Source organism: Phyllobates terribilis, unplaced genomic scaffold, assembly GCF_046119375.1.
Source record: "Phyllobates terribilis strain yellow unplaced genomic scaffold, ASM4611937v1 Scaffold_4__5_contigs__length_816908805, whole genome shotgun sequence".
Taxonomy (NCBI): Eukaryota; Metazoa; Chordata; class Amphibia; order Anura; family Dendrobatidae; genus Phyllobates; species Phyllobates terribilis.
Genome location: NW_027362764.1, coordinates 792,975,002 through 792,998,497, shown reverse-complemented (window position 1 = coordinate 792,998,497; position 23,496 = coordinate 792,975,002). Strand labels below are relative to the sequence as shown.

At 48.1% G+C, this 23,496-nt stretch overlaps 1 protein-coding gene across 13 annotated transcripts in view; it reads right to left on the bottom strand.

Moving 5' to 3' along the window:
- The window catches only part of LOC141266083 (cytochrome P450 2C25-like), a 464,276-nt gene that overhangs the window by 213,799 nt on the left and 226,981 nt on the right, over window positions 1–23,496 (bottom strand). For 10 of the 13 annotated variants that reach the window (XM_073679978.1, XM_073679979.1, XM_073679977.1 and 7 more), the window contains 2 exons: window positions 10,704–10,884; window positions 10,144–10,284 (listed from right to left, as the gene is read on the bottom strand). In XM_073679978.1, the coding sequence (XP_073536079.1) occupies window positions 10,144–10,284; window positions 10,704–10,884 (322 nt within the window). The remainder of the gene's footprint in view (window positions 1–10,143; window positions 10,285–10,703; window positions 10,885–23,496) is intronic. The other 3 variants (XM_073679985.1, XM_073679990.1, XM_073679989.1) reach the window with 2 other exon arrangements.

The following is a 23,496-nucleotide window of genomic DNA, read 5'->3' as shown; positions in this document are numbered from 1 at the left end:
CCCTGTCCCTGGCTGGAGTGGGGGGAGGGAACACTGAGGAAGGGGAACCCTGTAGTGCAGGAGCAGGGAGGAAGCAGTTCCTGGGTGCATTGAGAAGGGAGTATAAAAGGTGGGCACCATCTTAGTTCAGTGCAGAGAAGTCTGAGCAGAAGTGGCAGGGAGCAGGGGCTCTGCATGAGCTCTGCTCCGGAGGCGGGCCTAGTAACAGAGGCCCAGGCATGGAAGAGGGAGAAGGAAGGAAGAGGAGCGGAGAAGGCTCCAGGAACGAGGAATAAAGGGATCCCAGGGGTGCGGACGGGCGAGTTGCCACCGCACGCCCGAATCCACCTGCGTGGAGGGGTCAGGCCAAAGGGGGAGACCGGTCCCCGAAACTAGTGGAGGCAGGAAACGACCCTCAGCTAGAAACCGGAGGCTGTGACATTTTATGTGGCGCAGCCCCTCGCTACACCCTCTAGGAAGGCACCACATAGGGTCAGGGAAACTGGCGCCAAGTTTACCAAGAGGAGGCCCGAGGCAGCCGGACAGAAGGGTTGGTAAGAAAGGCCAGACAAAGGACACACAAAGGGGGTCCTGTGAAGCGCTCCAAAGTTATCTGGGAGTTGTCTGAGCCCCTCACCTGGTGAGCAGAGTACGACGTGGGCAGCCGTTACCTGCAGACGTGGTCTGGATAATAAGAACTGTGAGTAAAGGCCCTGGACTGCATCACTGACTCCGTGTCATTACTGCTGCTGCCCTGCACCATCACCCCCATCCTCCGCATACACTGCCCTGAGGCTATACTCCTCCCGTGGGGAGTTATGCTACGCTCTGCTGCACCCACAACACCAGCCTCAGCGGTCTGCCCTGCAGCGGCGGTTCACTCTGACCGCAATCCACGGGTGGCGTAGTTGGACATTTAAACATCAAAACCACATAAATAGTTCCGCCACTGGTTTGACCACCCTGAGCCACGGAACCGGGCTGCTGCCACGAAGACTACAACCACCAGCATCCACCAAAAAGGGTCCGGCTCCGGGTGTCCCAAGGCCCAGGGGGTGCATCAGAACATTTTCATCACCTTTCACAATCACCAATGGGACAAGGCAGGGATGTCCTCTGTCCCCTCTCTTATACATCCTAGTGACGGAGCACCTGCTCTCATCAATTCGCCATAACCCCAATATTAGGTGGATTGAGGTGGGAGGCACTGAGTACAAGTGCTCTCTATTTGCTGATGATGTCCTAGTATATATCACTCAATCACATATATCCATCCATGCTGTTATGGCTGAAATAGATCACTTTGTTACATGGTCAAATTTTAAAATCAATGCAGCGAAGTCTGAGGCCCTCGATGTCTCCCTCCCCAAATCCATATAGGATTCCATCCAGTCCAACTTTCCCTTTGCCTGGCCTTCACAGGGTATCAAATACTTAGGAATTCCTATTCATAGAGACCTCTCCCATCTATGTTATCTTAATTTTGGGCCCTTTATTGAACAACTTCATACAGACCACGGTTGGCAAGTTAGAACTGTAAGATTCACTACGTGAACCACTGGTGTTTTGTGGAAAAGCACATGTACACTGTGTTCCAAATTATTATGCAAAAAGTGTTTAGGAGTGATAAGGGAAGAATTTGTTTGTTTGTCAGTTAAACTCATTGATGGTGATGTGTGTCAGGGCTCTTTATATCACTGTAAGCAATTGCAGACACCTGTGCTAATTAGTTTGGCAGGTGTGTCCAATGAAAGGCAAGACTACTTAAGAAGGCTGTCTCACATTATTAAGCAGCCTACATTTTCTGCCAAAATGGGAAAGAAAAAGGATGTGTCGGCTGCTTAGAAGCAACAAATTGTGGAGTGTTTAGGTCAAGGCATGACTACAATCAACATTGTGCGATGATCAGGATGAAGTGTCTTGGCAATCAAGAAGTATGTAGCTGATTCACAGTACACACGTGTGCGTGCTGATAAGGGCAAATTGAGGACTCTTTCCTACAGGCAATTACGTCAGGTTAAAAGAGCAGCGGCAAAAAAGCCTTGTCATAGCAGCAGACAAGTTTTTGAAGCTGCTGGTGCCTCCAACGTCCCCCGAACAACAAGATGCAGGGTCCTTCAGAGGTTTGCAGCTGTGCATACGCCATCCTGTCGACCTCCTCTATCCACTTCACACAAGCAGAAACGGCTCCAGTGGGCCAAACATTACATGAAGACTGATTTCAAAACTGTTTTGTTCACAGATGAGTGCCGTGCAGCGCTCGATGGTCCAGATGGATGGAGTGGAGGATGGCTGGTTGATGGACACCCCACGCAAACACGGCTACAGCGCCAACAAGGAGGAGGTGGAGTAATGTTTTGGGCTGGAATCATGGGGAGAGAGATTGTCGGCCCCTTTAGGATCCCTGAAGGCGCTAAAGATGAACTCCATAATGTATGTGGATTTTCTCAAACAGCACTTCCTGCCATGGTTCAAGAAGAAGAACCGTGTATTTCACAGCAAGATCATTTTTTTGCATGATAATGCACCATCTCATGTTGCACATAAAACATCTGCATCTCTGGCTGATATGGGCATAAAAGGGGACAAACTTATGGTGTGACCCCCATGCTCCCCTGACCTCTACCCCATTCAGAACCTCTGGAGCATCATCAAAGGGAGTGTCTATGATGGCGGGAGGCAGTTCACATCTAAGCAACAGCTCTGGGAGGGTATTCTGTCCTCATGCAAAACAATTGAAGCAGAAACCATCCAAAACCTGACAAATTCAATGGACGAGAGAGTTCAGAAGCTCCTTTCGAACAAGGGGTCCTATGTGAAAATGTAACATCACCTAGAATAAAGTTTTGAGTTGAAAACTGTTTGATTTCAGTTTCTAATAACCTGCTAATGCTTATAATTTCAAAAATGACCATTTTTTTGGTCTTTATTAAAATGAAAAGGTTGATCGAAAAGTTTGGGGGATCTAAGAGTGTGGCAACCCAGTAGTCATGATTACTTCGAATTCTGACAATATGAGGGTCATGTTGCAGGTAGTGCAGCAAGAAGTCACTTATGTGTCTTGCGCATCTCGGAGCCCCAAAATTATTTTCCGGGCTAGATGGAGCTAAAAATTATTATTAATTTTAAATCTGGTGGAGCTTAGTATAGATGGCCTAATAGGATCAGTGCTGCACACTGCTACAAAGCCCAAATTATTTTCCAGTCAAGATACAGATAAACATGATTAGTAATTTTAAATCTGGTGGAGCTTATTATAGATGGCCTAATAGAATCAGTGCTGCACACTGCTACAAAGCCCAAATTATTTTCCAGCCAAGATACAGATAAACATGATTAGTAATTTGAAAGCTTAAAATGGTTGGTAGGGTGATTTTAACCAATCATCAAGCTTTTACTCTCCCCAGGATGACACAGGGGTAGAAAAGTCGTTTCGGATCCATGATTTGTTCATCTTTATGAACGTGAGTCTGTCTACATTATCAGTGGAGAGCCGCGTGCGCTTATCTGTCAGCACACCACCAGCAGCGCTGAACACACGTTCAGACAGAACGCTGGCTGCAGGGCATGACAAGATCTCCAAGGCGTAAGTGGCTAGCTCCGGCCATTTATCCAGATTGGAAGCCCAAAAAGAGCAAGGGTCCAGTGACACAGTCATGGCTTCAATGTTTACTTGGAGATACTCCTGTACCATCGTCTCTAGGCGTTGACTATGTGTCAGACTTCTTGTCTCCTGTGGCCTTGCAAAGGATGGGCTAAAAAAGTGGTGAAATGATTCCGCAAAATTGATGTTACCAGCAGATACTGTGGTTCTGTTACGGTTTGAGTGCTGAACACTTGACGGTCCCACGGTTGGCAAGTTGGAACTGTGAGATTCACTATGTGCACCACTGGTGTTTTGTGGAAAAGCACATGTAAGATTCTGCAACAGTCTCTGCTGATACTCCTGCATGCGTGCAACCCTTTCTATGGCAGGAATAATTTCTGCAAATTTACTTTTGTACCGGGGATCTAACAGTGTGGCAACCCAGTAGTCAGGATTATTTCTAATTCTCACAATTCGAGGGTCATGTTGCAGGTAGTGCAGCAAGAAGGCACTCATGTGTGTTGCGCATCCAGGAGCACCAAGTCCCTGTTGTGTTGGTGGCGAGGTAACAATCATGCTTCCTTCCTCTGTCCTCTCCCCCCAACCTCGCACAACAGAAATGTGATCAAGGTCTCCCTCATCTGATGAGTCTTACATCAGTTCGTCCTCCACTTCTTCCTGGGCTCCTGCACCTTCCTCACTAGTTTGGCTGCTACCATGCGCCCTGGTAAAACCATCTCCCCCACCCTCACATGCCTGCCGCCTTGGTGCTGCCGACCGTCTGGACCTTGCAGATGTTAGCCCTTCCGCATACAACTCCTCCTCCTCTACTTCCTCCACCTCCTCTTGTGCCACCACCTGACTCCGAATTCTGTTTAACATGTGCTCCAGCATGTAAATCACCGGAATAGTCATGCTGATAATGGCATCGTCAGCACTAAACATCTTCGTCGCCATTTCAAAACTGTGCAGAAGGGTGCAAAGGTCCCTGATCTGAGAACACTCCTCCAGCGTGATTTGCCCCACCTCTGGATCTCGTTGGCCCAGGCTATACGTCAGAACGTATTGCACCAGGGCTTGTCGGTGCTGCCACAGTCGCTGCAACATGTGCAGAGTTGAATTCCACCGGGTAGGCACATCGCATTTTAGCAGGTGAAATGGCAGGCCCAACGACTTCTGTAGAGATGTAAGTCGCTGAGCTGCGGGATGCGAACGGCGGAAGTGAGCACACAGCGACCGTGCCCTCTGCAGAAGGCCATCTAGTCTGGGATAGTGGGCTAAAAATAGCTGGACAACCAGGTTCAACACGTGAGCCATACAAGGCATGTGTGTGACATTGCCCCGGCGAAGGGCTGCACCCAGGTTTGCAGCATTGTCGCACACGGCCTTCCCTGGTTTCAGGTCCAGTGGAGACAACCATTCATGAAATTGGCTCTCCAGAGCTGACCACAACTCCTCAGCTGTGTGACTCACATTTCCCAGACATTTCAAAGTAAAAACCGCCTGATGACGTTGAGCCCTACTGCCAGCATAGTAAGGAGGTGTGCAGGATCCCTTCTGCGCAGTTAGAAAGCTTGTGGCATGACCAGACAGGCTTTGGGTGCAGGTGGAAGACCGAGAGGAGGTTGAGGAGGCAGAAGCAGTGGAGGAACTTTGACATAAAGAGGATTGACGCACAACTCGTGGGGACGGCAAGACTTGGACAGCAGCCCCTTGTCCTGCTGTCACCATAGTTACCCAGTGCCAAGTCAGCGACATGTAACGCCCCTGTCCATGCCTACTCGTCCAAGTGTCTGTGGTGAAATGCACCCTGTCACACACAGAGTTTCTCAAAGAAGCGGTGATGTTGTGTGCGACATGCTGGTGGAGCGCAGGCACACCTTTCTTTGAGAAGTAGTGCCGACTGGGCATCTGGTACTGGGGCACTGCGACGGACATAAGGTCTCGAAAATCCTCTGTGTCCACCAGGCGGAAAGGCAGCATTTCTGTAGCCAAGAGCTTGCAGATGGTGAAATTCAACCTCTTAGCTTTCTCATGGCTAGGAGGAAATGGTCTTTTACTTGTCCACATCTGAGGGACCGAGGGCTGGCTATTGTGCTTAGACGGGGTTGATAAGGGTGTCCCCGGCAAACTGCCGGTCTGTGAGGAAGATGCAGGCGGACATGTTAGGTTGCCTTGATCCAAAGGTGGTGCTATCGATGTCGGACAGCGCTCAACACCAGCTGGTGTTACCACCTCCAAAGAAAATGATGACCTGCCAATCACGCTGGCTGTTTCGGATAAAGAGGTGGCAGGTCTGCGCCCCAAAACAGGTGTGACTGCTGTCCCCCCAGTCACAGAGGATGAAGAGGCCGCGGATGCACAAGATATGGCAGACGGTGGTTGGCCCGGCCTGCTAGGCCGCATTGTAGCACACTGAGCTTCCCACTGCAACTTATGCTTCATGTACATGTGCCGGTTCATGCATGAAGTACTCAAACTATGTATTTTTTGGCCTCTACTTAGCTTTTGCTGACAAATGTTACAGATAACACGAGTTGGGTCATCTTTATCGATCTGAAAAAATGCCCAGGCTATGCAAGGCTTAGCACCCATGCGACCTGAAGAGCCACTACGACTTGTGGTGAGAGGCAGAGTTGTGTTTGAGGATGCAGTTGTTGACGTGCTTCCAGTACTACGTCTCTGTCCAGGAAGGCGCAACCTGACCTCGTCGTCACTAGCATCTTCCTCCACCTCCTCTGCTGACCTCATCTCTTGGCTGACTGTGGGTTGACAGTAAGTGGGATCTCCAACCTCATCATCATCACCCTGTGCGTTATCACACCCGTCGTCCTCAGAGCCAACCTGTTCCTGCCCTGACAAAAAACTAAAGTTGTCGCTCCAATCAGGTATTTGAGTCTCATCATCGTCTTCCTCATTGTCTCCACCAACAGGAGTTACAGTTTGGGAATGAGGGTCTACATTATGGTCAGAACCTTCTGCGTCTGGTCCTGGATCCGACTCATAAAGATTCTGGGCATCAGTGCAGATCATTTCCTCCTCTGGATTCACAGAAGCGCTGGAGTCGACCTCTGATTCCCAGGCTATAGTATGAGTAAACAGCTCTGCAGACTCAACCATCTGTTCTACCTCATACTCAGACGGGCAGCTGGAGATTTGGGAGCTGTGAGGAAGCAAGTGCGATTGGGGTGACACCTTTGAGGACTGGAGTATTTGTGATGTTGAAGTTGATGTGGAGGAGAGCCCACTTAAAGGAGCACTTGATATCCGTTGAAGCACCTGCTGTTATTTTGCCTCATCTGGAATTTGTAGAGACTGGCGTGGCCGTAAGAAAGGGATCTTATCACATTGTCCGCTAAAAGAAGTAGACATTTTAGTTTGGCTGGAAGATGGTCTTTCTTCTGCAGATGTTACTGTTGCTTTAACAGCTACCCCACGGACACAACCTTTTTTCCCCTTCCCAACACGCCTATTCCCCTTTCCACCAGCAGCAGGCCTTTTTCCACTCATTTTGGTGGTTAACTAATTCACAACTCTGGAGTTGTTTGCACAAAAAAACAATGGATGGGAACCGAGCAGAGCTGAGTGGCCAAACTGTGGTATTAGGCCAAATTATTGGTTGGGTTAGATGCAGAAAAAAATTATATTCAATTTGCAACCTGATGGAGGTCAGTATAGATGGACTAATAGAACAAGTCCCACACACAGCTAGAAGCCCAAATATTTTTTCAGAGCTAGATGCAGAAAAAAATTATATTCAGTTTGCAACCTGATGGAGGTCAGTATAGATGGACTAATAGAACAAGTCCCACACACAGCTAGAAGCCCAAATATTTTTTCAGAGGTAGATGCAGAAAAAAATTATATTCAGTTTGCAACCTGATGGAGGTCAGTATAGATGGATTAATAGAACAAGTCCCACACACAGCTAGAAGCCCAATATTTTTTCAGAGGTAGATGCAGAAAAAAAATATATTCAGTTTGCAACCTGATGGAGGTTAGTATAGATGGACTAATAGAGAAAGTCCCACACACTGCTAGAAGGCCAAATATTTTTTCAGAGCTAGATGCAGATAAAAAATTATTTTTAATTTGCAACCTGATGGAGGTCAGTATAGATGGACTAATACAACAAGTCCCACACACAGCTAGAAGCCCAATATTTTTTCAGAGGTAGATACAGAAAAAAAATATATTCAGTTTGCAACCTGATGGAGGTCAGTATAGATGGACTAATAGAGAAAGTCCCACACACTGCTAGAAGGCCAAATATTTTTTCAGAGCTAGATGCAGATATAAATTATTTTTAATTTGCAACCTGATGGAGGTCAGTATAGATGGACTAATAGAGAAAGTCCCACACACTGCTAGAAGGCCAAATATTTTTTCAGAGCTAGATGCAGAAAAAAATTATATTCAGTTTGCAACCTGATGGAGGTCAGTATAGATGGACTAATAGAACAAGTCCCACACACAGCTAGAAGGCCAAATGTTTTTTCAGAGGTAGATGCAGATAAAAATTATTTTTAATTTGCAGCCTGATGGAGGTCAGTATAGATGGACTAATAGAGAAAGTCCCACACACTGCTAGAAGTCCAAATATTTTATCAGAGCTAGATGCAGACAAAAAATTATTTTAAATTTGCAACCTGATGGAGGGCAGTATAGATGGACTAATAGAGAAAGTCCCACACACTGCTAGAAGGCCAAATATTTTTTCAGAGCTAGATGCAGACAAAAAATTATTTTTAATTTGCAACCTGATGGAGGTCAGTATAGATGGACTAATAGAGAAAGTCCCACACACTGCTAGAAGGCCAAATATTTTTTCAGAGCTAGATGCAGAAAAAAATTATATTCAGTTTGCAACCTGATGGAGGTCAGTATAGATGGACTAATAGAACAAGTCCCACACACAGCTAGAAGGCCAAATATTTTTTCAGAGGTAGATGCAGATAAAAATTATTTTTAATTTGTAGCCTGATGGAGGTCAGTATAGATGGACTAATAGAGAAAGTCCCACACACTGCTAGAAGGCCAAATATTTTTTCAGAGCTAGATGCAGACAAAAAATTATTTTGAATTTGCAACCTGATGGAGGTCAGTATAGATGGACTAATAGAGAAAGTCCCACACACTGCTAGAAGGCCAAATATTTTTTCAGAGCTAGATGCAGATAAAAATTATTTTTAATTTGCAACCTGATGGAGGTCAGTATAGATGGACTAATAGAGAAAGTCCCACACACTGCTAGAAGGCCAAATATTTTTTCAGAGCTAGATGCAGAAAAAAATTATATTCAGTTTGCAACCTGATGGAGGTCTGTATAAATGGACTAATAGAACAAGTCCCACACACAGCTAGAAGCCCAAATATTTTTTCAGAGGTAGATGCAGATAAAAATTATTTTTAATTTGCAACCTGATGGAGGTCAGTATAGATGGACTAATAGAATGATGCTATGCCCAAAAGATTTTACTTCACTAGGTGCAGTAAAAAAATTGGTATTCTATACACAGGTGGTATATCTTGCAACACAGATAGGCTACTCCACTGACTAACACACTCTGCAATAGGCCAAAAAGGATTAGCTTTGCTAGATTCAGCCAAATGCTGTGAAAAAAACTTGCACAGCACTGGCACAGACCTGCCTGGCAAAAACTGATAGGAACTGATGTAACCTAGTCCTGAAAAGGACTCCAATTACAATTAGTCTTTACTCCCACAATCTATCTATTTAAGAGCACAGACCTGCCTGATAAAAGTCGTAGGAAATGCTGTAACCTAGTCCTTAAAAGGACTGCAATCACAACTATTCCCTACTCCCAAGCTATCTGTAGATTTGTGCGAAAATTGGCTTGAAATTAACAAGGTATAGCGCACACAGCAACAGTGGTGCCGTCTAACACGCAGCTGCAGCAGTGAGAAAATGGTGGTGACGGGGAAAATGGCTTGGTCTTATAGGGCAAGTGCATGTGACATACACTGCCAATGACACATGCCCTTGCTTGTGTGAAAAAAAGCACTTTGCTCCGTGTGTGCGCTGCTGATAGGCTGACAGACTGCACCTCCCCACTGCAAATGCGGGAAAGAGAAAAAAAAATGGAGATCTTCATTATTCCTGCAGAGATCCATCCCCTGCCCCTCTCCCCACCCCGCTGTACACTCAAACTGCGTATTAACATTAATTTTCATCATTACTGAGAAAAAATCCAGTTATGATTTTGGTGCACGAACAGTTATCGAACATAACTTCGAACAGCCGAATTTTTCTCAAATCGTTCGTGTTCGCCGAACGGCTCGAACACCGCCCAAAACAGATCGAATTTGAGATTGGCGAACAGTTCGAGTCGAACAACGCTCATCTCTAATGGGGAGCAGTCTGAGAGATTAGGGAATATGGTCCAATCCGTGTGAGAGGGTGCATGGGGAGCAGTCTGTGAGAGAACTCAATCATCATTACCAAGAAAAAATCAGATGTACGGACGAACATATGCAAATTTCTTTATGGACTCTGAGACCTATGAATTCTCTCCTATTGGTTAACATCAGATTTGGAATATTTGGAGCCCACCCACCTCCGGTCTCTGACACAGCCTGCACCAGGTATTTGGACTCTGCCAATACTCTCATCTCCATGGTCTTCTTCCCCATTCCAAAATTTCTGAGAAATGTCATGGTGAAGCGACGGAGTGATCGCCACCGTGGTCCACTAATACCTAAGGAGAAAAGGACATGGAGACATTACTGGCTGCATACAGAACAAGAGTTTTCTACCACCTCACCTCGTTCCTATAATACTTCCAAGCTTTAAAGATATACAGTCAGCCACAGTGCCCCAACATCTGCCACTATACCCCTGGTGTTAGCAACTTGGTCTGTTTTATTTAGGAGTCATGCACCCACTCACAAAGAATTGTGGGGGACCTCACAGTTTGAAAATTACCGGTATACAGAAAACAGTCTGATGTGGAGAGCGGGGATAATTACTTTACATGTGAACTTATCTTTGCCCTGTTTCCCAGAGATAGTAACTGCAGCTTCATCTCCCTCCTCCCCTCTGACCTGTTTAATATTTTCTATATGACTCTAAATTGATTTCTGATTGGAAGGACGAAGACACTGACAGAGATCCTACATGATGCTTTAGTCTCACCATATCCCTTGGTGGAGACATACAACACTGGGATGATGGGGCGCGCGCTGAACTGCTCGGCGTGATTTATCAGGGCGTCTTTCACCGTCTCATAGCCACACAGGACGATCACAGGTTCTGACATTTTCCAAATGGTGAACATGGAGCCGTATTTTTGGCTGAGCTGATGGAGGAAACACATTTGATGAATTAACATAAAGCTGTCATTAGTGTTGAGCATTCCGATACTGAAATATCGGGTATCGGCCGATATTCGCGGTATCGGAATTCCGATACTTAATTCCGATACTTTTGCAATATCGTATACCGGAATCGGAAGTTCCCATAATGCAATGAGCCATTTTCATCTTATTCAGCCAATGAGGATCCTAAGAAGTGTGGGCACATCCTGTTAGGCATGTAGGCATCTTAACTAATGGCATGGCTGTGATTGGCTGCTGAAATGATGTCATGATGCACTATAAAAGCCGCCGCCGCCATTTTGAGCTCACTCTGCTGTGAATTCAGTTAGGGATAGGACGCTATTGTTCTGAGGGACAGTTTTAGCTACCTATTTGCTCTATACTGCTTTACCCAAGCTACTTTCTAAATCGCTGTGCCTTGCAGTGCTAGTGCACAGTTCTCTGCACTGTTCACCGCTGTCTGCAAGGTCTGTGTGTGTGAGTGCAGCTCACCCTGTAGTGTGTGCTTCAGCCAAGTCTGGTTGTAGTGCACTCAGTGTGTGTCACTGCCTCATACATTGTCCTTTTTTGCCAATTCATAATTTTTCCTGATATCTCCTATTAGTGGGGTGGTTCCATCCGTATTCAGCTAAATTGATTCCAAACACACTATATAGGAGTAGATAGAGGAGCCTTTCTGCAGCATTGGGCCCTGCAGCCCCAGCCAGATTAGTATTAGCCTATTTTTTGCAGCCTCATCTATTGCATTGTAGGTTACCTTCCTACATTGTAATAGCTACAAAAAGTTTGTGATACTATCGTTATTACATCTTTAGGCACATCCAGTGTCTTTTTGTGACAAAAAAAAACCTAAATAAAGTTCACCAAACACTCCACTTTACAGTTGTGTAGGCCACATTAGCTCATATTAAAGTCTAGTCCACACTTTATAAAATTAGTTTTTCTTATACCTGTTAGCAGCTGTTCAGGAATAAGCACACTAAGCCCTTAGTACTTTTCTGCCTATCTTTATCAGTCTACCAAGATGAAGAAGGCAGGGAGTAAGGCATGTGGTCGTGGGCGTGGGCGTGGAGTTTCTGCAGGGAGAGGACGTGAGGATTCTGTGCCTGCAGGGAGAGGACGTGGGGATTCTGTGCCTGCTGCGGGCACCAGTGACTCAGCATCCCCCAGTTTTACCAGGGAACAGTCCTTTATGCGCAGCTTTGTAGGAGCTAGCCGTACCCCACTGCTGCGCGAGGACCAAATTGAAGCCGTTGTCGGATGGATGGCAGCTAACGCATCGACTTCAATTAGTTCCAGATCCTCTCAGGTCCTGAGCACTGAAGAGCACCCATCTGTCTCTTCACCACCTGCCAAATTGCCCAGGCAGTCAGAGAGCCCTGGACAGGAGCCATCTCTACTTCTGTTCTCTGAATCTCTTGGCTTGGAAAGAGGGGGCCAGCCAAGCAGAATTCTAGAATTTGAAGAAGAGGTAGTATGCAGTGATGCGCAACCGTTTTGTCTCTCTGAATCTGAAGAGGCAGGTGGGCCAGTGCCTATGGTCAGCAGCACACCTCAGTACGCATCTGATGATGAGACTCAGGTGCCACTTTCTGGTGCGTACTGTGCTGTCGAGACTACCCAGGAGAAGCAGTTGTTTGAAGAGGGTGGTGTAGATGATGAGGTCCTTGACCCATCATGGCGTGAGGGACAGGAAGGTGGTGGGAGCAGCTCTGAGGAAGAGATTCCCCGAACGGCCCAAAAAGGAGGGAGAGGGAGAGGGCAGACTTGGTTGCCTGTAGCCTCCACTTCGGCACCCATTAGGAGCATGGCTCTTCCAAAATCCAAAGCGGGCGCTCCCAAGACTTGCAGTGCCTGGTCCTTTTTTGACACAGTTGCAGATGACATTTGCTTTGTCAAATGCAAGCTGTGTAATCAGAAGGTGAAAAGAGGGAAAAGTGTCAGCAACCTCAATACCACAAATATGTGGAAACATGTGCGGACCAAGAACGTGGTGGAGTTACAAAAACACACTGAAGACCTAGGCCAACCTACAGCGCCACCTACCACCTCTTCAGCTCGTGTTGTAGCCTCTTCCTCCAGCTCACACACAGCTGGTTCGGCTTCCTCACAGGATCGCCATGGAAGAATCTCTGGCACTGTTGTACAGAGACACAGTGTAATTCCACCCACAGCACCACTTTCCCAGTCATCCTCACACTCCCAGGCCAGTCTACAGCCATCGTTAGCACAGGCATGGGAGAAAAGGCGCCCATACTCGGCAAACCACCCCCGAGCACAGGCTCTGAATGCTGGCATTGCTAAACTACTGGCCCTTGAAATGCTATCATTCAGGCTGGTGGAGACTGACACATTCCGTAACTTTATGGCATTGGCAGTCCCACAATACAACGTGCCCAGCCGCTTTTATTTCAGCAGGCAAGCCGTCCCTGCCCTGCAACATCATGTGGAGGGAAAAATTAAACATGCGCTACAAAACGCCGTCAGATGCGTGGACCAGTAAGCATGGACAGGGACGATACCTTTCCCTCACTGCCCATTGGGTAAATGTTGTGGAGCCGGGTACAAATCTTGAGAGTGGCGCTGTACGTGTTCTGCCAACTCCAAGGATTGCAGGAATCCAGTCTGTACACATTGACTCCTCCTCATACTCCAGTTCCTCTGAATCAGCGCTGCAGGAGCCGTCACGGTCTACCTCCACATCGACCCGTGAACGGTTACCTGTTATGATGACCGATATGAGCACAGCCGTGGCCAAACGTCAACAGGCCGTATTAAAATTAATTTCTTTGGGGAATCGAAGCCACACAGCGCAGGAGCTCTGGAATGCCATCAAGCAGCAGAGCGACGTGTGGTTTGTGCCAGCGAATCTCCAGCCAGGCATGGTAGTGTGTGACAATGGCCGAAATCTGGTGGCAGCTCTGGGCCTAGGCAACCTCACTCACATCCCATGTCTGGCACATGTGCTCAACTTGGTCGTGCAGAGTTTTTTGAGGGACTATCTGGATCTTGATGCACTTCTTCACAAGGTCCGCATAGAGTGCGCTCACTTGCAGCGTTCCAGCAATGCAAGATCATGCATTGCAGCTCTGCAGCGCCAATTACGTCTTCCGGAACATCGCGTCATATGTGACCTACCCACCAGGTGGAATTCAACGTTACATATGTTGGAGAGGTTGTGTGAGCAGCAGGCAGCAGTAATGGAGTACCAGCTGCAGCAGGCGCAAACAAGTCGCAGTGCGCGCCGTTCACACTTCACCACCACTGAGTGGGCCTCTATGAAGGACATTTGCCACGTTTTGCGTGCCTTCGATTATTCCACGCGGATGGCGAGTGCAGATGATGCACTAGTCAGCATGACTATCCCCCTTATCTGCCTGCTTGAAAAAACACTGCAAGCACTAAGGGATGAGGTTTTGGAAGAGGTGGAGGATGAGGAGTCACAAATGCCATCTGCTTCTCTACAGTCTGCGCAACGTGGTTCCTCACAAAGGCCTAGGCAGGGGACACTTTGTGAGGAGGATGAGGCGGAGTCAATGGATGAGGAAGACATCTGTCCAGAGGAGGGAGGTACACAATGCTCTAGTAGTCAGTATCTAGAGCGAGGGTGGGGTGATGCAGAGCAGGCAGAGATCACGCCTCAAGCAGGGGACAGCGTTTCTTGGCCAGTTGGCAGTCTGCAGCACATGGTTGATTTCATGCTGCAGTGCCTGAGAAACGACCGCCGCATCGCCCACATTCTCAACATGGCTGATTATTGGGTGTCCACCCTCCTAGATCCTCGCTACCGGGACAACTTACAAAGCCTCATAACACCATTGAACCGGGAGCGTAAAATGCGGGAGTACCAAGACGCACTGGTGCATTCCATCATGTTCTCCATTCCAACCGAGAGCAGTGCTGCTAGTGCTTTACAAAGCAGCTCAGTGCGTCGAGGCAGTGGAGGAAGCTCTGCACAAAGAGGGAGCAGAAGCAGCGCCTCAGCACAAGGCAAGACCACTATGGCCGAAATGTGGCAAAGTTTTGTGTCCCCGCCGCCACAAATGTCTACACCATCACAGACGGCTCCAGTCAGCAGGAGGCAACATTTCCGTCAGATGGTGACAGACTACATGTCTTGCCCTCTTAGTGTACTCCCAGACGGCTCTTCTCCCTTCAAGTTTTGGGTCTGTAAGCTGGATACATGGCCAGAGCTTAGTCAGTATGCATTGGAGGTGCTAGCTTGCCCTGCTGCTAGTGTATTATCGGAACGCGTCTTTAGTGCCGCAGGTGGTGTACTAACAGACCGTCGCATGCGACTATCCTCCGATAACGTTGACCGGCTTACTTTTCTCAAAATGAACAAGGCCTGGATCTCTCATGAATTTGCCAGTCCTCTTCCAGAATAAATAATTGGTTGGCAACAGTATCCAGGTCTCCTGTTCTGTTCATGTTTCTACCACCTGAACTGTAATCCCTGAGCTCCAACACCGCCAGTTGACGCTCGGAAGTGCCGTCTGCACAGTCAACACTTGCTGCGGTGTTATTGGGGTTCAGTAACGTCAGCTGTTCCCCTGCTGTGTTCACGGCAATTTCTCCTGCTCTGTCCATATTCACTGTGCTACTTATTTAAAACTTGCTCCAATTACACCTCTGGCTCCTCTCTGTTTTCATTCTTATCCCTGGGCTCCAACACCGCCAGTTGGCGCTCGGAAGTGCCATCTGCACAGTCAACACTTGCTGCGGTGTTATTGGGGTTCAGTAACGTCAGCTGTTCCCCTGCTGTGTTCATGGCAATTTCTCCTGCTCTGTCCATATTCACTGTGCTACTTATTTAAAACTTGCTCCAATTACACCTCTGGCTCCTCTCTGTTTTTATTCTTATCCCTGGGCTCCAGCACCGCCAGTTGGCGCTCGGAAGTGCTGTCTGCACAGTCAACACTTGCTGCCGTGTTATTGGGGTTCGGTAACGTCAGCTGTTCCCCTGCTGTGCGGACGGCAATTTCTCCTGCTTTGTCCACATCCACTGTACTACACATTTTAAAGTTGCTCCAATTACACCTCTGGCTCCTCTGTTTTCATTCTTATCCCTGGGCTCCAACACCGCCAGTTGGCGCTCGGAAGTGCCGTCTGCACAGTCAACACTTGCTGCGATGTTATTGGGGTTCAGTAACGTCAGCTGTTCCCCTGCTGTGTTCACGGCAATTTCTCCTGCTCTGTCCATATTCACTGTGCTACTTATTTAAAACTTGCTCCAATTACACCTCTGGCTCCTCTCTGTTTTCATTCTTATCCCTGGGCTCCAACACCGCCAGTTGGCGCTCGGAAGTGCCGTCTGCACAGTCAACACTTGCTGCGGTGTTATTGGGGTTCAGTAACGTCAGCTGTTCCCCTGCTGTGTTCACGGCAATTTCTCCTGCTCTGTCCATATTCACTGTGCTACTTATTTAAAACTTGCTCCAATTACACCTCTGGCTCCTCTCTGTTTTTATTCTTATCCCTGGGCTCCAGCACTGCCAGTTGGCGCTCGGAAGTGCTGTCTGCACAGTCAACACTTGCTGCCGTGTTATTGGGGTTCGGTAACGTCAGCTGTTCCCCTGCTGTGCGGACGGCAATTTCTCCTGCTTTGTCCACATCCACTGTACTACACATTTTAAAGTTGCTCCAATTACACCTCTGGCTCCTCTGTTTTCATTCTTATCCCTGGGCTCCAACACCGCCAGTTGGCGCTCGGAAGTGCTGTCTGCACAGTCAACACTTGCTGTCGTGTTATTGGGGTTCGGTAACGTCAGCTGTTCCCCTGCTGTGCGGACGGCAATTTCTCCTGCTTTGTCCACATCCACTGTATTACACATTTTAAAGTTGCTCCAATTACACCTCTGGCTCCTCTGTTTTCATTCTTATCCCTGGGCTCCAACACCGCCAGTTGGCGCTCAGAAGTGCTGTCTGCACAGTCAACACTTGCTGCGGTGTTATTGGGGTTCAGTAAAGTCAGCTGTTCCCCGGCTGTGTTCACGGCAATTTCTCCTGCTCTGTCCATATTCACTGTGCTACTTATTTAAAACTTGCTCCAATTACACCTCTGGCTCCTCTCTGTTTTTATTCTTATCCCTGGGCTCCAGCACCGCCAGTTGGCGCTCGGAAGTGCTGTCTGCACAGTCAACACTTGCTGCCGTGTTATTGGGGTTCGGTAACGTCAGCTGTTTCCCTGCTGTGCGGACGGCAATTTCTCCTGCTTTGTCCACATACTCTGTACTACACATTTTAAAGTTGCTCCAATTACACCTCTGGCTCCTCTGTTTTCATTCTTATCCCTGGGCTCCAACACCGCCAGTTGGCGCTCGGAAGTGCCGTCTGCACAGTCAACACTTGCTGCGGTGTTATTGGGATTCAGTAACGTCAGCTGTTCCCCTGCTGTGTTCACGGCAATTTCTCCTGCTCTGTCCATATTCACTGTGCTACTTATTTAAAACTTGCTCCAATTACACCTCTGGCTCCTCTCTGTTTTCATTCTTATCCCTGGGCTCCAACACCGCCAGTTGGCGCTCGGAAGTGCCGTCTGCACAGTCAACACTTGCTGCGGTGTTATTGGGGTTCAGTAACGTCAGCTGATCCCCAGCTGTGTGTCCGGCAAATTCTCCTGCTTTGTCCACATCCACTGTACTACGGATTTAAAACCTCCTCCAAATACACCTCTGGCTCCTCCGTTTTTAGTATTTACCCTGGGCTCCAATACCGCTAGTTGCTGCTCAGAAGTGCCGTCTGCACAGTCAACGCTTGCTCCAGTGTTATTGGGGTTCAGTAACGTCAGCTGATCCCCAGCTGTGTGTCCGGCAAATTCTCCTGCTTTGTCCACATCCACTGTACTACGGATTTAAAACCTCCTCCAAATACCCCTCTGGCTCCTCCGTTTTTAGTATTTACCCTGGGCTCCAATACCGCTAGTTGCTGCTCAGAAGTGCCGTCTGCACAGTCAACGCTTGCTCCAGTGTTATTGGGGTTCAGTAACGTCAGCTGATCCCCAGCTGTGTGTCCGGCAAATTCTCCTGCTTTGTCCACATCCACTGTACTACGGATTTAAAACCTCCTCCAAATACACCTCTGGCTCCTCTGTTTTTAGTATTTACCCTGGGCTCCAGCACCGCCAGCTGGTTCTTGGCAGTTCCATTGGCTCTTGTACCTTCTGCTACCCATCCGGGTTCCAGTACCGTCAGCTGGTTCTCGGCAGTGACTTTGGCACGGGTACTCCCTCCTGCCCAGCCTGGTTCCAGCACGCCAGCTGTTTCCGGGTAGTGTCAACGTCACTTTGCCTCCAATGCGTTGTCCTATCGTGTTGCGGTCTTGTTAGCCGACTCTATGGTGCCTGCAGTTTAGGTGACTCCTATGTGGGCTGCGGGATCTGGCAATGAAGGCTGGTTCCATAGTGCCAATAGGACAAGCACCCCCTGTAGGACTGTGGGTTTTGGTAACTGCGGCCGGCTCGCGGCCTTGAACTTTTTTTAACATGGGTACCTTCCGCTACCCATCCGGGTTCCAGTACCGTCAGCTGGTTCTCGGCAGTGCCTTTGGATTAGGTGTCTCCTTCTCGGTATCCAAGTTCCACCAACGTCTGCTGGTCCTTGGTAGTGCTTTCTGGCACAGGTACCTCCTGCTTAGTAACCGAGTTCCAGTAACATCAGCTGGTCCTCGGTAGTTCCATTGGCTCTTGTACCTTCTGCTACCCATCCGGGTTCCAGTACCGTCAGCTGGTTCTCGGCAGTGTCTTTGGCACGGGTACTCCCTCCTGCCCAGCCTGGTTCCAGCACGCCAGCTGTTTCCGGGTAGTGTCAACGTCACTTTGCCTCCAATGCGTTGTCCTGTCGTGTTGCGGTCGGGTTAGCCGACTCTATGGTGCCTGCAGTTTAGGTGACTCCTATGTGGGCTGCGGGATCTGGCAATGAAGGCTGGTTCCATAGTGCCAATAGGACAAGCACCCCCTGTAGGACTGTGGGTTTTGGTAACTGCGGCCGGCTCGCGGCCTTGAACTTTTTTTTACATGGGTACCTTCCGCTACCCATCCGGGTTCCAGTACCGTCAGCTGGTTCTCGGCAGTGCCTTTGGATTAGGTGCCTCCTTCTCGGTATCCAAGTTCCACCAACGTCTGCTGGTCCTTGGTAGTGCTTTCTGGCACAGGTACCTCCTGCTTAGTAACCGAGTTCCAGTGACATCAGCTGGTCCTCGGTAGTTCCATTGGCTCTTGTACCTTCTGCTACCCATCCGGGTTCCAGTACCGTCAGCTGGTCCTCGGTAGTTCCATTTGCTCTTGTATCTTCTGCTACCCATCCGGGTTCCAGTACCGTCAGCTGGTTCTCGGCAGTGTCTTTGGCACGGGTACTCCCTCCTGCCCAGCCTGGTTCCAGCACGCCAGCTGTTTCCGGGTAGTGTCAACGTCACTTTGCCTCCAATGCGTTGTCGTGTCGTGTTGCGGTTGGGTTAGCCGACTCTATGGTGCCTGCAGTTTAGGTGACTCCTATGTGGGCTGCGGGATCTGGCAATGAAGGCTGGTTCCATAGTGCCAATAGGACAAGCACCCCCTGTAGGACTGTGGGTTTTGGTAACTGCGGCCGGCTCGCGGCCTTGAACTTTTTTTTACATGGGTACCTTCTGCTACCCATCCGGGTTCCAGTACCGTCAGCTGGTCCTCGGCAGTGCCTTTGGATTAGGTGCCTCCTTCTCGGTATCCAAGTTCCACCAACGTCTGCTGGTCCTTGGTAGTGCTTTCTGGCACAGGTACCTCCTGCTTAGTAACCGAGTTCTAGTAACATCAGCTGGTCCTCGGTAGTTCCATTGGCTCTTGTACCTTCTGCTACCCATCCGGGTTCCAGTACCGTCAGCTGGTCCTCGGTAGTTCCTCAGCCTTCTTGTACTTTCTGCTACATTTCCAAGTTCAAGCTTTTTGAAATGGTTCTTGGTAATCACTCTGGATCTCCCTGACGAGGACCCTGAAGACGAGGACCCTGAAGACCAACCCGAAGAAGACGAGGACCCCGAAGACGACGACCCTGAAGACGAGGACCCTGAAGACCACCCCGAAGAAGACGAGGACCCTGAAGACCACCCCGAAGAAGACGAGGACCCTGAAGACCACCCCGAAGAAGACGAGGACCCCGAAGACGAGGACCCAGAAGACCAACCCAAAGAAGACGAGGACCCCGAAGACGAGGACCCGGAAGACGACCACCCTGAAGACCACCCTGAAGAAGACCAAGAAGATGACCCTGAAGAAGTTGACCAAGAGGACAAAGAAGAGAAGACAAGTACCAAGATACAGAAGAACAAGAGACAGAAAACCAAGAAGCAGAAATACAAGAAGCTGCAGAACAAAAAGCGGAAGAACATTAAGCATAAGATTATAATTCAGAGCAAAAGTTAATATCTAAATTATAAGCAGAATATGACTAAGCAGTGTATGGGGGTGAGTCCGTTCCTCCTCGTGGTGCCCCTGGAAAAGACCTGCTGCTGCAGGCCAAACTGAACGCGGACAAATCCTGTTGTGAATCTTTTGTGACGGGCAGAACGAAAGGTGTAATGTCCAACCTTTTATAGATAACAACTACAGGAATGCCTGTCACAAATAAGAATATGATGAAGAAGAAGAATATGAAGAAGATGAAGAAGTAGAACATGAAGAAGGTAAAAAAAAGAATAATACGAAGAAGGTGAAGAAGTGGATGAAAAAGATGCTGAGGATGATGAAGGAGAAAGTGTGTGAGAAGTAAAAAAGAAGGTGAAGAGCATGGAAGCAGTGAAACATAAATATCTGACAAAATATAAAAATACTTAACATAGTTAATATTTCCGTAACTCAGAACATCTTAAAAAAATAGTAATTCCTGCTATTCCATTTGACTGGGCTAAACCTCTATGCCTTTATTGTCTCCCCCACCTCCCCCAATACATTCTACATTATTCTTAGTTGTTTTCCTTCATGTAGAATTAACCTACAAGGAAAGAAAGGGTTTATTTTAATTCCGATATTTATGTCCCATTGACTTGCATTGGTTTCCGGTATCGGAATCGGCGATATCCGATACTTTTTCGGTATCGGTCCGATCCAATCCGATCCGATATTTCCCGATATCGGAAGGTATCGCTCAACACTAGCTGTCATACATTCCTCTTTCCCTAAGATTGGATCTCAGTAAATTATCAGGAGAACTTACAGTTCACACAGTCTCTTTACAATGTAAAGATCGTAAAAATGTAAATTTCCAGATGAATCGGATTAAGCTTCTTTCACCAATTTTATTTCAATTGCTTTACAATCCAGGTACAATTCAGTAAAAATTTAAGCATCGTACCATGACTATGGAGTGATGTCCGAAACCCGCAGAATGATGGTGGAATATTCACTAGTTTCTACCTGCATTTCAAAACGATTGAAATAAAAATGGTAGAAGTTTTAATCTGAAACCAGAAGAAATCTTCATTTTGTAATCTTAAAAATTTGAGCCAAGCAGGGTCCATTTCTTGATGATGAGAACCAAAGCCTTAGGCCCCCTTCACCTGTGTATGTTTTCGATAAGCTTGGCGTCCATTTTCACTCTTACCGGAGACACGTAGACACGCACACATTAAAATCTTGGTGATCCTCACATCTCCGTGTTTCCATGTGAATCACACGTGGGTCCATGTGACCCACACGTGGACATGTCCGTTTTTTGCGGAAGCACGGATGACAACACATAACTCACACGTGCACATGGATGACATAAACTATGTCATTCGTGTGCCGTCTATGTGACACGTACCAGAATACAATGCAGGATATAAATAATATAAGTGAGTACACCCCTCACATTTTTGTAAATATTTTATTATATCTTTTCATAGGACAACACTGAAGATCTGACATTTGATTCAATGTAAATTTGGTGACCTCTACATAATACACAACCATTAATGTCAAAACTGCTGACAACAAAAGTAAGTTCTCCACTCAGTGAAAATGGACAAATTGTGCCCAATGTGTGACTATTTTGTGTGGCCACCATTATTTTCCAGACCTGCCTTAACTCTCTTGGGCATGGAGTACACTAGATCTTCACAGGTGGCCACTGGAATCCTCTTCTACTCCTCCATCATGACATCATGGAGCTGGTGGATGTTAGAGAACTTGTTCTCCTCCACCTTCCAGCTGAGGAGACCCCACAGATGCTCCATAGCGTTTATGTCTGGAGACATGCTTAACCAGTCCAGCACCTTTACCTTCAGTTAGTTTAGCAAGACAGTAGTGGTCTTGGACATGTTTGGGGTCGTTATCATGTTGGAATACTGCCTGGCGGCCCAGTTTCCGAGGGGAGGGGACCATGTTCTGCTTCAGTATGTCAGAGTAAATGTTGGGATTCATGGTTCCCTCAATAAACTATAGCTCCCCATACCAGGCAACACTAATGCAGCCCCTAACCATGACACTCCCACCACCATGCTTGACTATAGGCAAGACACACTTCTCTTTGTGCTCTTCACCTGGTTGCCACCACACTCACTTGACACAATCTGAACCTAATAAGTTGATCTTGTTCTCATCAGACCACAGGACATGGTTCCAGTAATCCACATTCTTAGTCTGCTTGTCTTCAGCACAGTGTTTCCAGTTTTCTTGTGCATCATTGTTAGAAGAGGCTTCCTTCTGAGACCACAGCCAAGCAGAACAATGTGATGTAGTGTGTAGCGAATGGTCTGAGCACTGACTGGCGGACTCTCCAACCCTGTAATGTCTGCAGCAATGTATATGGTCTGAGCACTGACAGGCGGACCCCCCACCCCTGTTAACTCTGCAGCAATGTGTATGGTCTGAACAATGACAGTCGGACACCCCACCCCTGTAACCTCTGCAGCAATGGGTATGGTCTGAGCACTGACAGGAGGACCACCCACCCCTGTAACCTCTGCAGCAATGTGTATGGTCTGAGCACTGACAGGCGGACCCCCCACCACTGTAACCTCTGCAGCAATATGTATGGTCTGAGCACTGACAGACGAACCCCCCACCCCTGTAACCTCTGCAGCAATGTGTATGGTCCGAGCACTGACAGGCAGACCCCCCACCCCTGTAACCTCTGCAGCAATGTGTATGGTCTGAGCACTGACAGGTGGACCCCCCCACCCCTGTAACCTCTGCAGCAATGTGTATGGTCTGAGCACTGAAAGGCAGACCCCCAACCCCTGTAACCTCTGCAGCAATGTGTATGGCCTGAGCACTGACAGGCGGACCCCCCACCCCTATAACCTCTGCAGCAATGTGTATGGCCTGAGCACTGACAGGCGGACCCCCCACCCCTGTAACCACTGCAGCAATGTGTATGGTCTGAGCACTGACAGGCGGACCCCCCACCCCTGTAACCTCTACAGCAATGTGTATGGTCTGATCACTGACAGGCGGACCCCCCACCCCTGTAACCTCTGCAGCAATGTGTATGGTCTGAGCACTGATAGGCGGACCCCCCACCCCTGTAACCTCTGCAGCAATGTGTATGGTCTGAGCACTAACAGGCAGACCTCCCACCACTGTAACCTCTGCAGCAATGTGTATGGTCCGAGCACTGACAGGCGGACCCCCCACCCCTGTAACC